This window comes from Salvia splendens, chromosome 6 (genome assembly GCF_004379255.2).
Source record: "Salvia splendens isolate huo1 chromosome 6, SspV2, whole genome shotgun sequence".
Lineage (NCBI taxonomy): Eukaryota > Viridiplantae > Streptophyta > Magnoliopsida > Lamiales > Lamiaceae > Salvia > Salvia splendens.
The window spans coordinates 20721016-20737463 of NC_056037.1; the positions used below are offsets into that span (position 1 = coordinate 20721016).

Consider the following 16448-nt stretch of genomic DNA (forward strand, 5'->3'; position numbering starts at 1 on the left):
GATAATTAAAAGAGATGTACCAAAAGAAAAACCTGGAACACATAATGAGGAACGGGAAGTACTACAAACTAGATATAAAACTAATTTATTTAAATAAAACTAAATATACATATAGTTAAAAATTTGATTTTATTCGATTTCAAAAACATGAAATTAGCAGACATAATAGTAATTAACAAAGCACTAAAAACATTGGGCCCAATATTTAATGTGGGCCGTAGCAACGGCAATCTGGGAGTAGAGTTGATAATAACAGTAGGAAAAAAAAGGGAAAAGAAAAAGAAGATCAGGAAAAGTCACCGGCGCCGCTGCTGTTGATTACAGAAGTGAATGAAGCTGCTCGATTTTAACTACAAGTAGATAGGAGATGCGGTGGAGATATTATGCAAGGCCTCCACCACCAACAGCAGCAACTCGCGGCGCTCCTCACGGCTGCCCTGCCCATGGACGACTCCACCAAAACCACGCCTACTTCTTCCTCTGCCTCGCCGCCTTCTGAGGAAGACGAATCCTCTCGCCTCGCCGCCATCACTTCTCTTCATCGCGCCCTACTTTACCCCCCAAACTCACTCCTGGTCACGCATTCCGCATCCTTTCTCGCTCAAGGCTTCTCTCAGCTGCTAACCGATAAGTAATCTCTCTCTCTCTCTCGATATTTGCTATGTAGAGTTAATTTTTTGGACGGATGTTTTGCGACGGCCAGTTTCTAGGGAATCATTGCAGTTTGGATAGTTTATTCATAGCTAGTTGCTTGCTCTGTTTATTTCTAGATGAGTTATTAATCATATTGAGAAATAGTAGTATGTAACAATTTGCTAACTTATAAATAAAGCATGACATCATTTGATTGAAAATTAGCATGAGGTCTGATGAAAATGATATGCGGCATAGGGTCAATCTATATATTAAAGATGGAGAATTTGTGTATTTGCCTGTTGGTACCACTTGATGCTTAGCCATGTAGTGTTTCCGTATCTGATTTCAGCTTTTTGCTTCACGAAAATGTATGTGTGATTTCCCATTTGTATGGCAGATTTAAAGTTTGCTGTAGTCTGAATTAGATGAATTAGATGAGTGCGTAGTGCTCATCAGTTGTAGTGCTGGACCTGCTTTGGTTGGCTTAATTTTTCCTTTCAAAGTTTCTAGTGTTTTGCATAATTTTGTAGCTTGTGTTACTGGTTTATTCATTTGGACTTGTCCTGTAGATTGTATTCAGTGCGTCATGCAGCAGCAGCAGCATATGGAGCTTTGTGTTCTGTGTTGAGTTCATTCTTGCTATCCTCAAATGGAAGGCAGAACAATGTTTTACTTGGCAGTTTGATTGATCGTTTTATTGGTTGGTCGTTGCCCTCTCTGAGCAATACAAGCAATGGAACTTCAGAATTAGCTTTGGAGAGCCTTCATGAGTTTCTTAATGTTGGGGAGGGTGGAGCTGTTGAGAGATATGCTTTGCCAATTCTTAAAGCGTGCCAGGAACTTCTTGAGGATGAGAGAACCTCCATGAGTGTACTGCCCAGGATTCTTGGTGTATTAACATTGATTTCATTGAAGTTTATTAGAGTTTTCCAACCTCACTTCATGGACATTGTTGATCTACTTCTTGGGTGGGCAATGGTTCCAGATGTTGTTGAATCCGAAAAGCGTGTTATCATGGATAGTTTCTTACAATTCCAGAAACACTGGGTAAATAATATGCAATTTTCTCTGGGATTACTTTCAAAGTTTTTAGGCGATATGGATTTGTTACTCCAGGATGGATGTCCTGGTAGTCCTCAACAATTCAAAAGATTGCTTTCCCTATTGTCTTGCTTCTGTACAGTTTTAAAATCCCTGGCATCTGGTTTACTGGAAATTAATTTTCTTGAACAAATAGGTGAACCCCTTTCCCAAATGGTGCCTCTTTTACTTAGATGCTTGTCTATGATTGGAAGAAAATTTGGATGGTCGAAATGGGTTGAAGATTCCTGGAGATGCTTAACATTGTTGGCAGAAATATTGGGTGAAAGGTTTTCTATGTTTTATTCTCTCGCAGTGGATGTATTGTTTCAAAGTTTAGAATTGGAAAATGCAAATCAAGTTCATACCAAAAAGATTTCTTCATTCCAGGTTCATGGTGTTCTCAAAACTAATCTGCAATTGTTGTCACTTCAAAAACTTGGTCTTACACCATTGTCTGTGCAGAAGATACTACATTTTGATAAACCCATATCTCAGTTCCGTTTACATCCAAATCATCTCGTGACTGGAAGTGCTGCAGCTACATATATCTTCTTGCTTCAACATAGAAAAAATGATGTTGTTGAAAAAACCATTGATTCTATATTTGAAGAGTTACAGTCATTGAAGAGCAGGCTTGAACTTAATTCATGCAAAGGGGGTGGGCACAAATGGACAGTAGCTTCAAGAAGTTATTCTAAATCTGAATTGGTTGTTTTAATTAAGTTTGACTTGCAAGTACTCTTGAGCTGTGTTTCTGTAGGGGGAGATGATAGTTTCATTAGACAAGCAGAAGGTGATGCTTGGTTAGTTGGCAGAGCAGAAAAGTTGGCATCCTTTTTAATTAATAAGTTTGATCCCTTTAGCTTTCCGATCCAAAGCAGTGTATTATTGCAAGTTACTCTTCTAAGAACATTGGAACGGCTTGCTGCTATTGAGTTCATGGGAAAGTGCTTCACAAGAAAAGAAAATACCTTGATGAGTTCTCATGACACATCATCTGGGACACATGTGGGGGAGGAGAACATTAGAGTTCCATATCCAGCAAGGGTTCTTGGTCATCTCAGAAGGTACTCCAAACTACTTATAAGAGCTCTTGATAGTTCTTCTCCTTTGGCAGTCAAATTAGAAACCCTAAAATGGATGCAAAAATTTTGTGAAAATGTTATTGACATATATAAAAATGCAAAAGCTCCATCTTACCCTTGTCAAGTAGTTTTATCCTGGAAAATTACTGAGGCTTTGCTATTATCCACTCTGGCTGCTGCTTCAGATAGGGAACCAGAAGTCAGATATCTAGTAGCAACAGTTCTTGAGATGCTTATGAGAGCAAAAGTTATCCATCCCATGCACTTCCCTGTTCTTGCTGAAGTGATCCTTGACAAACTTGCTGATCCAGAAAAGGAATTAAAAGATGCTTATCTTAAGTTGCTTTCTCATGTTTTACCTACAACAGTATATGTTTGTGGTCTTTGTGGTTGCGGAGCAGCTAATACAAGCCAGCCTCAACTTACTCTATTGACCGATAGATCTTTTTTGCACTGGAAGCAAGTTTTTGCCTTAAAGCAACTGCCCCAGCATTTCCACTCGCAGCAATTTGTTTCTATCTTGAGTTATATTTCACAGAGATGGAAAGTACCCCTCACTTCATGGATCCAGCGACTCATTCATACTTCCCGGAGCAAAAAGAATCACCAATACATTCAGGCAGAGGAAGTAGAAAATATTGATGCGAGTGGTTTATGGTGGGACATCAAACTTGAAGAAGACATTCTTGAAAAAATTTGTTCTGTTAATCATCTTGCCGGTGCGTGGTGGGCTGTACATGAAGCTGCTAGATTTTGCATTACTACCCGTCTCCGAACTAATCTTGGGGGGCCAACTCAAACGTTTGCTGCCTTGGAGCGTATGCTTCTTGACATTTCTCATTTGTTACAGCTGGAGACATCACAAAATGATGGAGCTTTAAATATAATAGGGTCTTACGCTCATTTACTTCCAATGAGATTGTTACTAGAATTTGTTGAGGCCTTGAAGAAAAATGTATATAATGCATATGAAGGGTCAATGGTCTTACCATCCACCTCACAGACCAGTTCATTGTTTTTCAGAGCTAATAAAAAAGTTTGCGAGGAGTGGTTTTCTCGAATAAGTGAACCAATGATGGATGCTGGAGTTGCAATCCAATGTCATGATGCTACAACTCATTACTGTATGTTACGTTTGCATGATATTAGCAACATTGTGGCTTCTGCACTGACAGATAAGTCTAGAGTCCAGGTGACTGAAAATCTGCGGACTATTAGAGACAGATATGCTGGGGATATTTTCAGAATCATTCGGAATTTAGCACTCGCTTTGTGTAAGATGTATGAACCAGAGGCTTTGATTGGGTTACAAAAATGGGGAGCTATGGTATTCTCTCCCTTGTTTGCTGATGAAACCCAAGGTTCTATTGAAAATACAGACTGGAGGCACTTTTCGTGGATTACTGGGCTTGTTTATCAGGCAAGGGGCCAGCATGAAAAGGCAGCTGCTCACTTCATTAATTTGTTACAGACTGAAGAATCAATCACTTCTTTGGGTTCTGATGGTGTACAGTATGCCATTGCACGAATAATCGAGAGTTATACAGCTATTTCTGATTGGAAATCTCTTGATTCTTGGCTACTGGAGCTGCAAAATATTCGTGCTAAGTACGCCGGGAAGAGTTATTCTGGTGCTTTGACTACCACAGGGAATGAATTAAATTCAATTCAAGCCTTAGCTCGTTTTGACGAAGGAGATTTCCAGGCAGCTTGGTCGTACCTTGACTTGACCCCCAAAAGTAGCAACGAACTCACCATTGATCCCAAGCTGGCTTTGCAAAGAAGTGAGCAGATGCTTTTGCAAGCAATGCTTCACCACAATGAGAGGAAGTTGGAAAAGGTGCCTAGTGAGTTGCAAAAGGCTAAATCAATGTTGGAAGAGTCAGTGTCTGTTTTGCCACTTGATGGACTGGTGGAGGCAGCACCACTTGTCAATCAGTTGTTTTGCATTTCTGCATTTGAGGAAGGTTACAAACTTGGAGACAGTCAGGGCAAGAACTTTCCATCATTGTTAAGCTCATATATTGAAACCATGCAGTTTCCTTGTAACCCAGTCCACCAGGACTGCAGTTTGTGGCTTAATGTTTTGCGTGTTTGTCAGAACACGCTCTCAAATTCTCTGGTTACTCTTGAATTTTGTAAGAATTTAGTGATTTTAGCACGAAAGCAGAAGAACTTAATGCTAGCTACCCGTCTCATCAACTACCTCAATGGCCAGGTCTTATCATACTCTAATGAAACTACTCATGATTATTTCATCTCTAGTCTCGAATACGAAAATATTCTACTCATGCGAGTTGAGGACAAGGTTGAAGATGCATATAAAAGTGTCTGGTCTTTTGTGCGCCCTTCCATGCTTTCTGCTACGGCGGCATGCATTTCTCAAGATAATGTTCTGAAGGCCAAGGCATGCCTAAAACTTTCAAACTGGTTGCTAGAAGATTATATAAATAAAAATTTGGAGGATATTGTTTATGAGATGCAAGCAGACTTTAGCAAGAGCGAACTTTCTTCTCCCAGCAAAGACACACTTGCCTCTTTTGATGGAAATCAAGGTTCTAAATCACGATTAAATCTTATCATAGATGAACTTGTTGGTACTGCTAGAAAGTCTTCGACACTTCTGTGTCCTATGATGGGAAAGTCTTGGATTTTGTATGCTTCATGGTGTTATACTCAAGCTAAAACATCAGTCTCCTCTAACGGAGATGCAGCTCTTCGTTCTTGTTCTTTTTCTCCAATTCTTGCTCCTGAAATTCAACCTGATAGGTTTAGTCTGACCGAAGAAGAGAAATTGTGTGTTAAAGAAGTAACTCTACAGCTAATTCCAGTAAGGTCTTACCAGGAGTATCATGAAGAGAGTGCAGATGGTAAGGTTTCTGTTACTGAAAGCACAGACTATGAGAATGAAAGGACGTCTTTACTGCAGCAAATAATAGATGTTATTGAAACTGCTGCTGGAGTACCTGGGGCAGAGAACTGTAGCAGGGATGATCTATCTGCTGCACTGTCTTCTCAGTTGAAGAAATGCTTTCTATCTGTTAAAGTTGCTGCAACTATGGACAAACTAGTACCATTGGTGACTGATTTGGTTAATGTTTGGTGGTCTTTGCGTAGGAGAAGAGTTTCTCTCTTTGGTCAAGCTGCTCAAGCATTTATAAATTATCTTTCATGTTCATCTTTTAAAAGCTCTGATTGTCAATCACATGATGTTGAGATGAAGTATAATCATGTGAGTTACACCCTGAGGGCAACACTTTATGTACTAGACATTCTGGTCAACTATGGAGTCGAATTGCAAGATAATCTTGAGCCAGCTCTGGCTAAGGTTCCTTTGCTACCATGGCAGGTAATCAATATTTGTGAATTCATGACTAACCGTTGACTGTTTTGCAATACTGTCCTGCTTTTCTTTTTTCTTTCCCTACCAATTCCCAATGGAATACTGATCCTGTTTTCACGCATGAAGGAAATAGCACCTCAGTTGTTTGCTCAATTAAGTTCTCATCCAGATAAAGTGGTGAGAAAGCAGTTAGAGTCATTGCTTGCCATGTTGGCTAAACATTCTCCATGGTCACTGGTATACCCAACCCTCGTCGATGCAAATTCACCAGAGAAGGGACCTTCTGAGGAGCTGCAGAGGATTCTTGCTTACTTGGTTAGCAAATATCTTTACAATATTGTTTGAGTTTGCTTTACCCATATGAATTTGGTTATAATATTTTGATAACTTAACTGACTGCCTGGTTAGTTAACATATGCTGGAGTAAGGATGGCATATAACCCTTGATGTTAATAAATTGTACTTGAACCTTGGATGTTATTTTATATGCAGAAAAAGCTTTACCCAAATTTAGTGCATGATGCTCAGCTAATTATAAAAGAGCTTGAAAATGTAACTGTCCTTTGGGAGGAGTTGTGGCTTGGTACACTCCAGGATCTTCATCCAGGTGAAATTTTTTCCTCTCTTTGATGTTGCTACTTTGACTTGATACTTGGTTTGGCTGGTTATCAATTGTACTATTTACAAATTTTACAAGCTGCTAATAATTGTGGCATGAGATATTGTATTCGGTTTTCTGAAAAATTCTAGTAATGGAATGTGTTATGACACAGATATGGATAAACATTTAGCAACTAATTCATATTTTCATGCAATCTATATGGTTGTTATGCACTCCTGCCTCGACCAATACTGAGGGCGAGCCATTGTAGTTGGTTTCAGGAATATGGTATATTGGTATAGATAGGCAGCTATGGCCAACAAAATTGTTTTCCCTTTCTTGTCAATCTGCTTTAATCTATTGTGATAAAGAACCATATTTTGAGTGTTTCGTTTAAACATGCTTTCTTATTTTTCCTTCTGTTAGATGTGATGAGGCGCATAAGTTTGTTGAAAGAGGAGGCTGCACGAATTGCAGAAAGTACTACTCTCACTCATGGTCAGAAGAATAAAATTAATGCTGCGAAGTATTCGGCTATGATGGCTCCCATTGTTGTGGTATTAGAGCGGCGTTTGACGTCCACTGCTCGGGAACCTCAAACGCCTCATGAAGTTTGGTTTGTTAAGGAGTATCAGGTGCAAATTAAATCAGCTCTCACAAAATTTAAGACGCCCCCTGCATCCATTGCAGCATTAGGAGAGGTTTGGCGACCATTCGAGGCTGTTGCTACCTCCTTGGCATCTTATCAGAGGAAATCCTCAATTTCTTTTGGAGAGGTTGCCCCACAGTTGGCATTGCTGTCGTCTACCAATGCTCCAATGCCTGGTCTTGAGAAGCAAATTGTGTTATCTGAATCAGAAGGTCTCTTAGACAGCTTTCACCAGGAAATAATAATGATTGCTTCTTTCTCTGAACAATTAACCATTTTACCAACTAAAACTAAGCCAAAGAAACTCATTATCATGGGTTCTGATGGTTTGAAGTACACATATCTCTTGAAAGGACGGGAAGACCTGCGCCTTGATGCCAGAATTATGCAGCTACTGCAATCTGTAAATGGTTTTCTGCAGTCATCATCTGCAACACGTAGGCAGTCACTTGGTGTCCGTTATTACTCTGTAACGCCTATTAGCGGTCGAGCTGGATTGATCCAATGGGTGGATAATGTTATCAGCATTTATTCTGTTTTTAAATCATGGCAGGAAAGAGCCCAGCTACAGCAGCTTTCTGCACCGGGCGCTGGTACAAATGCTGCAGCGCCGCCTCCTCCCGTTCCCCGGCCCAGTGACATGTTTTATGGAAAAATTATGCCGGCACTTAAAGAGAAAGGCATAAGAAGAGTTATATCAAGAAGAGACTGGCCTCATGATGTGAAGCGGAAAGTTCTTATAGATCTTATGAACGAGACTCCTAAGAAGCTTCTGCATCAGGAGCTTTGGTGCTCCAGTGAAGGATTTAAAGCATTCAGTTCAAAATTGAAAAGGTACTTGTTTCATCTCCAAAATACCTTAATCATGCTCAATGTTCAGGATGCACAATTTATGCATCTTTGGTGCTTTTTGCATCTTATTTTCTTCATGGATTTTTTATGTTACAATGATGCCTAGCAGCACTTCGTTTTCTACTTTCATTGTGTTGATTAATTTTCTCTTCCGTCGCTCTAAAGTTTGCTGCATGGTAATTTGGAGTTTACTGGGAATTTAAGATAATACTTGGTGGCACTATATGCCTGTCTATGTCCAGATCATAACATTTGAGTTGGCTGTTGATGCAGAAATGCGGAAATATTTAGTTGTTCTCTGTACCATCTTATTTTGTAATGACAACAATGTGGATTTCAGAATACAATCTATGACCATTTCTCCACAGTAAATTTAGGTCAAGTGAAGGGAGAAAGTTGCACCAATTGATGGCATATTTTTGAATAAAAAAACTCTTAGGATCAGTTAATTTAATCATATTTACTTGATCACAGGATTCCTGTCATGCTTTTGAGTTTTGACTTAGCTGCTACACTAGTCTGCTTCTGGACATGTTAAGCTGTGGCATAGGTGAAATATGGCATTTCTCTAATTTGTTTAAGTGTTATGTGTTAATTCACTGCAATGCTTTGGTCCCTTTGCAGGTTTTCTGGAAGTGTAGCAGCAATGAGTATTGTAGGCCACATTCTTGGCCTCGGTGATAGACACTTGGATAACATCCTTATAGACTTTTCAACTGGGGATATTTTGCATATTGATTATAACGTATGCTTTGACAAGGGGCAAAGGTTAAAGATCCCTGAAATTGTTCCGTTCCGCCTTACTCAGACAATTGAAGCAGCATTAGGTCTAACTGGCATTGAAGGTTCTTTCAGGGAAAATTGTGAAGCTATTTTAGGTGTTTTAAGGAAGAATAAGGATATAATATTGATGTTGTTAGATGTTTTTGTGTGGGATCCACTTGTGGAGTGGACACGTGCAAATTTTCATGATGATGCAGCTGTTGTTGGTGAGGAGAGGAAAGGCATGGAGCTTGCCGTAAGCTTAAGCCTATTTGCATCACGTGTCCAGGAAATCCATGTTCCTTTACAGGTATTAATATAGCAAACATTCGTGTTCAACTTAGGTCTTCCTCATAACAACACGCGGTACTTGATGTTAACTTTGTTTGACTTCTTTTTATGTATGATTGATTCAGCGTCAAGATTTTGTTATCACTGTGATTATTTCTTTTTTCCCATGTAAATACTTCACCTTGGAGGTTTTCTTTGTGTTTCTTTTGTAAAGAAAATTCCAAATTATAGTTGCTTTCTTTGTCCACATGCTCACGTTCTCTTGACTGTGCTGAGTTACAGGCTTGTTTGTTGTAACTGGCAACTTGCATTTCAAAATTTTAGATAATGTTTCCTATGATTATAGTGTTTTGATATCATCTACTCCAGACCTACTTCTTTAACACACAACTACCTGTCATATTATAAATTCAAATGACTTGTTATTTTTGTATTATTACAGGAGCATCATGATCTTTTAGTTTCTACCTTACCAGCAATTGAATCAGCCATTGAGGTTTGTGAATTTCTGTAAAGTTGCTTTATCTCCATGTTTGTAAAATTGAATATAACTTCTCTGACCTTTATATATCTCATGTAGAGGTTTGCCAGCATTTTGAACCATTATGAGATGGTATCTAGTGATTTCTATCAAGCTGACCAAGAACGATCAAAACTTATTCAATATGAGTCATCCGCAAAGTCACTTGTTGCTGAAGCAACCAGCAATTCAGAAAAAAACCGTGCCTTGTTTGAATTACAGGTTCAACAGTTAAGTCAGGAACAGACCATGGTAATGGAGATAGGCCGAGAGGCAGGAACCTGGATTGAGCAGCATGGAAGGATTCTTGATGCTTTAAGAAGCAGTTCAATTCCAGAGATCAACGCTGGCATAAAGCTGACTGGTTCAAATGAAGTTTTATCTCTTGCGGCTGCCGTTACAGTTGCTGGAGTTCCATTGACTGTAGTTCCTGAACCCACACAAATTCAATGCCACGATATAGATAGGGAAGTTTCTAAGTTAGTGGCTGAGTTGGATGATGGTCTTTCTTCTGCAGTTGCTACACTCCAAATGTATTCATTGGTTTTGCAGCGAATCCTTCCACTGAACTACCTTACATCCAGCCCAGTGCACGGCTGGGCGCAAGTTTTGCTTTCTTTAAACAATTTGTCATCTGATATTACATCATTTGCTCGAAGGCAGGGTGCTGAACTTGTCAATGACAGACTCACTGATAGGTTTGACTCTACTAAAAGCAATTATGAGGAGCTGTGCGTCAGGGCAGCCAGGTATGCTGCAGATATTGAGAGGTTGGAAGAAGAATGCGCTGGACTTGTGATTTCCATTGGTCCCGAAACTGAATCAAGGGCTAAGGAACGTCTTTTATCTTCCCTGATAAACTATATGCAGCACGCCGGTCTCAAGAGAAAAGAGGAGTCCTCATTTTCTGAGCCAGCCGTACATAAAGGAACATCTAACATCTCATTTCATTGGGACAATGACGAGAAGAAAGAAAGTTGTCTGAATGTTTTAGATGCAGCAATTGTAAGTCTGTTTTCTAATGTTAAGCACAGAATGCAACAAAGCCTTGATAATTATGGAGGGGAAAGCAGTAACCGTAACTCACAGTCTGATCTTGGATCTTTTTTCTGTAAGTTAGAAGAGCAAGTAGAAAACTGTGTACTTGTAACTGAGTTTATTAATGAGCTGAAATACCTTGTTGGACTAGATATCCCGGGCACTAAGGCTGATCCTGATAGTTTGAAAGGGAGCTGGACTTCTGTTTTCAAGACCAGTATTCTGCTTTGCAAAAACCTTCTTGGGAACACGATTGAAGCAGTTGTACCCAGTGTGATACAATCTGCTATTTCTTTAAAGCGTGATGTTATGGACATATTTGGATCAGTCTCCCAGATTCGGGGATCTGTAGATACAGCTCTTGATCAGCTTATTCAGGTTGAGCTCGAGAGAGTATCCTTGATTGAACTGGAGTCCAACTACTTTGTGAAGGTAGGTCTCATTACTGAGCAACAGTTGGCTCTTGAGGAAGCTGCTGTAAAGGGCAGGGACCATTTATCCTGGGAAGAGGCTGAGGAGCTTGCATCTCAAGAAGAAGCTTGCAGAGTGCAGCTGGACAAACTCCATCAGACATGGAACCATAAAGATCTGCGGACTTCATCACTTTTGAAGAAAGAAGCAAATGTTAATAGCGCTGTGCTTGATTCAGAACTTCGCTTACAATCTCTTCTTACTGCTGAACCAGGAAATGAACCACATGTCTTAAGAATGAAAGCACTTCTGGCAGCCATACTTGAGCCTTTCTCTGAGCTGGAATCTGTTGATCAAGAATTGATATCGTCAATTGGGCCTGTTCCACATAGCTCAAATAGAATACCGTATCTCTTGGACTCCATAAATTCAGGATGCTCAGTATCTGAATATATATGGAAGTTGCCTGGTTCACTGGAGGGTCATGCCTTCTTTATTTGGAAAGTTTACATGGTGGATCTTCTTCTTGACTCTTGCATGCAAGCTATGGCTGCATCATTTGATCAGAATTTAGGATTTGATCAACTTGTTGATGTAGTAAAGAAAAAGCTCAGGATACAATTTCAGGAGCATATTACCAAATATTTGAAAGATAGAGTGGCTCCAATCTTTTTGAAAATATTAGACAGACAGATTGAAATTATAAGGCAAAGGAGCGAGTCAGTTAAGGATATGGAGAAAGATACAATTCAAACGGATTATGATGCTGCTAGAAGTGTGCAGCTAATTCTTGAGGAGTACTGCAATGCACACGAAACTCTTAAAGCAGCTACATCAGCAGCCTCTAGCATGAAGAGGCAAGCTGAAGAACTTAAAGATGCACTTCTGAAGACCAGCTTGGAAGTATCTCAGATGGAGTGGATGCATAATATTAACTCGAGACCCTCAGAAATTACCAGGCTAATTTCTCATAAGTTTTTTGCTGGGGATAACTTATTATCTGTTATACTGAACACTAATAGGGCAAGATTGCTGGAAAGTATTAGATCATCAGTTTCCACTATAGCTAGGTCACTAGAATCCCTACAATGTTGTGAAGGAACTTCTGTCACAGCTGAAGGGCAGCTTGAGAGGGCAATGAGCTGGGCTTGTGGGGGTCCAAACCCTGGTTCTGCTGGAAATGTTCTGGCTAGAAATGATGGAATACCACCAGAATTCCATGACCATTTGCTTAAACGGAGGAAATTTTTGCAGGAAGCTTCAAAAAATGCATCGGATATAATGCAAGTTTGCATCTCGATTTTAGAGTTTGAGGCTTCTAGGGATGGCATGTATAGAACTATGAGTGAAAGTTCCTCATTGAGGACTGGAGCAGATGGTGGAAATTGGCAACAATCTTTTTTAAGTGCTGTAACAAAATTAGATGTTGCCTACCATTCCTTTACACGTTAGTTTCAACTCAATTGTCATTCAAGATTGCACTACTAGTTTATAGAGGCTCCTCCTCCCAGGATCTCATAGTTTCTCTTATTTCTTATTCAGGGGCTGAGAAGGAATGGATGCTTGCACAAAGCAATATGGAAGCAGCTTCGAGTGGTTTAATTTCTGTAACTAATGAACTTTCAATTGCTTCACAGAAATCCAAGACTGCTTCAGGTGACATACATGTCTTTCCAGTAAATATAATTTTAGATGCAACCTACTCGGTTTTAACACTGATCTTTACAAATTGTTCTGCCTTAACTAACTTTTATTCTTTCACTTTAAATAGGAAATATCTAAACATTGATGGGGTTCCAATCTAATGTTGAAAACCATGAATGATGTGCATGTGTGTGTTGGGATTTTTTTCATATTGATATCAGTATTGAGTTGTCCTAATTTCTCCTATATTAATAACTGTTATAACTCTATTAACCAAATTACATTGTTTAGATTCTTATCTTCTAACACAATTGAAAAAACTATTCAAGGGTTCAACCTTGATTCTTGGAGCATTTGATAATCATTTCAAGTGTGTGATATTGGTGAAGAGTCTCTGATTGTTTGGTTTTGAAGCACTGCATGGAGCTCTAGTTTTTTTCGTTCATCAGAGTATTCACTTTCCACCTTTTGCAGGTGATTTACAGAACACTCTTATTGCAATGAGGGATTCTGCCTGCGAAGCTGGTGTGACATTATCTTCATATGTTGCCATTGTTGGAGGCCATAGTGCTCTGACTTCTGAATGTGGTTCTATGCTCGAAGAGGTAAGTAGCATATTGGAAAATATTATTTGAGAGTCATCTGATGTGTTAATGCATAATCAGAAAATTATAAATATAAATGTAAGTCTGGGCAATTGACTGAAATGTCACACCATAGAACTTTCATATGAATCATGGTCAACTTTGGTGACTCAATAATCTCAATTATGTACATTAATGACAAATCCACATATAGAGTACACTCATAGACACAAATATTTTGGATAGATTCTTAACTAACTCCTGCATATGCTGCAGGTCTTGGCTATAACCGAAGGTCTGCAGGATGTTCACAATTTGGGGAAAGAGGCTGCTGCATTACACTCTTCACTTATGAATGATCTTTCAAAGGTTTGCTTTTAGCCTCGAATTTCTTGTTCATTTGATTCTTTCTCCTGTGCTTGGATAGGAAAATTAAGAAAGTTCCGTATTTAACCACACTTGCTTTGGAACTTTAATAGGCTAATGTAGTCCTTATTCCGCTTGAGTCGCTGCTGTTAAAAGATGTTTCTGCAATGACTGATGCTATGGCTCAGGAGAAAGAGAATAAGTTGGAGATAGCTCCCATTCATGGACAAGCTTTATTCCAATCTTATCATAGTAGACTCAAGGAGGCTTTACACATTATTAAGCCTTTGGTACCACCTCTTACGTCATCTGTTAAGGGGCTTTACTCTGTTTTGACCAGGCTAGCAAGGGCTGCAGGTCTTCATGCTGGAAATCTTCATAAAGTAATGAAATGGATATAGTTCCTAAAATCTATGTGATTTAGTAGCGCTAATATGTAATGATTCTAGCCTATTTGTATATTTTTTCTAGGCTCTTGAAGGTGTAGGAGAAAGTCTTCAAGTAAGATCACAGGACATTAATCCACTGGGGGAAGATGCTGCACATCCTGGTTCTGAGTACGATACTGAGGAGACAGATATGTTCGTCAGATCTGATGGAGATAATGATGAGGCTTCTGCTGGTATGAATGAACTTGCTTTGCCAGATAGTGAGTGGATATCTCCACCTGTAAGCATCAAAAGTGGACATGCAGAATCAGGTGCTACTTCTGCTGAGGCAGGTCTTGTGGATAGCTTCAGTCATCTTGATGTGACTGATCCGATTTCAGGTGCTGCTGAAGTTTTGGAATCACTTGATGGGAAAACAGATTCCAACAACAATCAGGTTTTTTATATCTGTGCTCTCTTATTTCGATGTGTGATGTATCTAGCAGGGCGTAAAGACATTTTTTTCTTAGCAGGAAAGTTCTTCGGTGAAATATGAACATTCTATATTAGATGAAGACAAGGAGGTTGACGAGGAACTGCAGAAAACTTCCTCCAACCACATAGAGACTGTTGACCGACCACACATGGGTAAAACAATAATGGAACTTGAGTTGTTATGTTGTACTCCCTCCGTCCCACAATAGGAGTCACATTTGGTGTGGACACGTTTTAAGAAATATAAAGAATAGTGGATTAGAAGAGTTAGTGGAATATGAGGTCCACTTGTTTATATTGGTTTTATAATAGAATGTGAGTGAAGTGAGTTAGTGGATGTGGGACCTACTTACCATTTATGGTAAAAGTAAAATGTGACTCTTATTGTGGGACGGAGGGAGTACTAATTATGTGAAATATCAACGGAGAAGTGTGAAGACTGTAATTTGTCTGTAAATCTTAATTTTGTTATATGCTTGACCATCCTCTAATGGGAGTTTCATGGTGCAGGCAAAAATGCTTATGCGATGTCAGTCTTAAGGCGAGTAGAGATGAAAATTGATGGCCAAGATATTACTGATAACAGGTATCTGCTTCCCTCGTAATGAATGGTACAATATGCATGAATATTTTGACACGGGATGTTTATCGTGGATATCTCAGAGAAATCAGCATTCCGGAGCAAGTAGATTTTCTGCTGAGGCAAGCAACAAATATCGATAACCTTTGTAATATGTACGAAGGTTGGACGCCTTGGATCTGAACTTCAAGAGGCTATTCATCAGCAGGCATGAAGCACAAAGTTTTCCCTTGGAAATATGCTTCCATGAGACAATATTTTGTTCCAAATGGAGGAGGATAGAACAAGAAGATGCAAGTATATTTCCTAGGATAAATGCAGCAGCTCTCTTGAAAGAAACTCAGCACAATTTCAGTGAGAGAAAGAGCCTTTCCATTGTGGCTATGTGAATGCTCTCTGCCATCCTGAAGGTAGAAGAACTTCCGGGATTGTGCTTCTTGTGATCCACTTATCCGAGATGCAGCGTCAAGACCGCGGACGCCCATGATGGCGTATGTGTCACAGGTGGGACCCCATCTGGTTCTTGTTTCAAATTTGAAGGTTTCCCACCTGCAGTCGGGAAACGAAGGGGTCAGAGGCGACTCGGTTCAACATTTCAACTCCCTTTCTAAATCATATGATCCAACCACTATATGTAATCTTAAAGGACTCTTAATAATTGTGTTTAGAACTCCTAGCTCATCCTCATTTCACTTGAGAAGTGTGATATTTAATTGTCCCAAAAAAATCTTCACTACTGGATTAACTCTTCAATCACTCCTTAAACAAGCTCCAAATAAATACTCCCTCCGTCCGCCATTAAATATCTCATTTTTCTTTTTTTACCTGTCTATCAATAAAATGTCCATTTTTACTTTTACTAGTATTTGATAAGTGGATTCTACATTCCAATAACTTATTTCACTCACATTTTTTTATTATAAAATCAATATATAAAAGTATGTCTTGCATTTCGTTAACTCTTTCTCCTACTTTATTTTATAAAGTCAAACAATTTCTTAAAATTTACGTCGGTCATATATGTGACATTTAATCATGGACGAATGGAGTATATCTTTGTGCTTTGAGTATCCCACTAATTCATCGCCATATGTGATAAAAATTAATTCCCAGCAAATTCATATCTGTCAATTGGACCAC

General features: G+C 39.2%; 1 protein-coding gene across 4 annotated transcripts; it reads left to right on the forward strand.

Moving 5' to 3' along the window:
- The first annotated feature begins 246 nt into the window (after positions 1–246).
- LOC121807786 (serine/threonine-protein kinase SMG1-like) lies at positions 247–16111 on the forward strand. 4 transcript variants are annotated; one of them, XM_042208100.1, is made up of 17 exons: positions 247–631; positions 1206–6153; positions 6274–6462; positions 6640–6754; positions 7175–8231; positions 8874–9321; positions 9745–9798; positions 9883–12718; positions 12814–12927; positions 13390–13520; positions 13776–13868; positions 13979–14248; positions 14337–14565; positions 14635–14690; positions 14764–14881; positions 15239–15314; positions 15392–16111. In XM_042208100.1, the coding sequence occupies exons 1-17, from the start codon at positions 384–386 to the stop codon at positions 15489–15491; spliced, it is 11082 nt and encodes a 3693-aa protein (XP_042064034.1). In that variant the 5' UTR covers positions 247–383; the 3' UTR covers positions 15492–16111. The 4 variants fall into 4 exon arrangements, with proteins under 4 accessions (XP_042064034.1, XP_042064035.1, XP_042064032.1 ...); XM_042208101.1 differs by having other exon boundaries at positions 14767–14881; XM_042208098.1 differs by having other exon boundaries at positions 14337–14690.
- Positions 16112–16448: the final 337 nt, after the last annotated feature.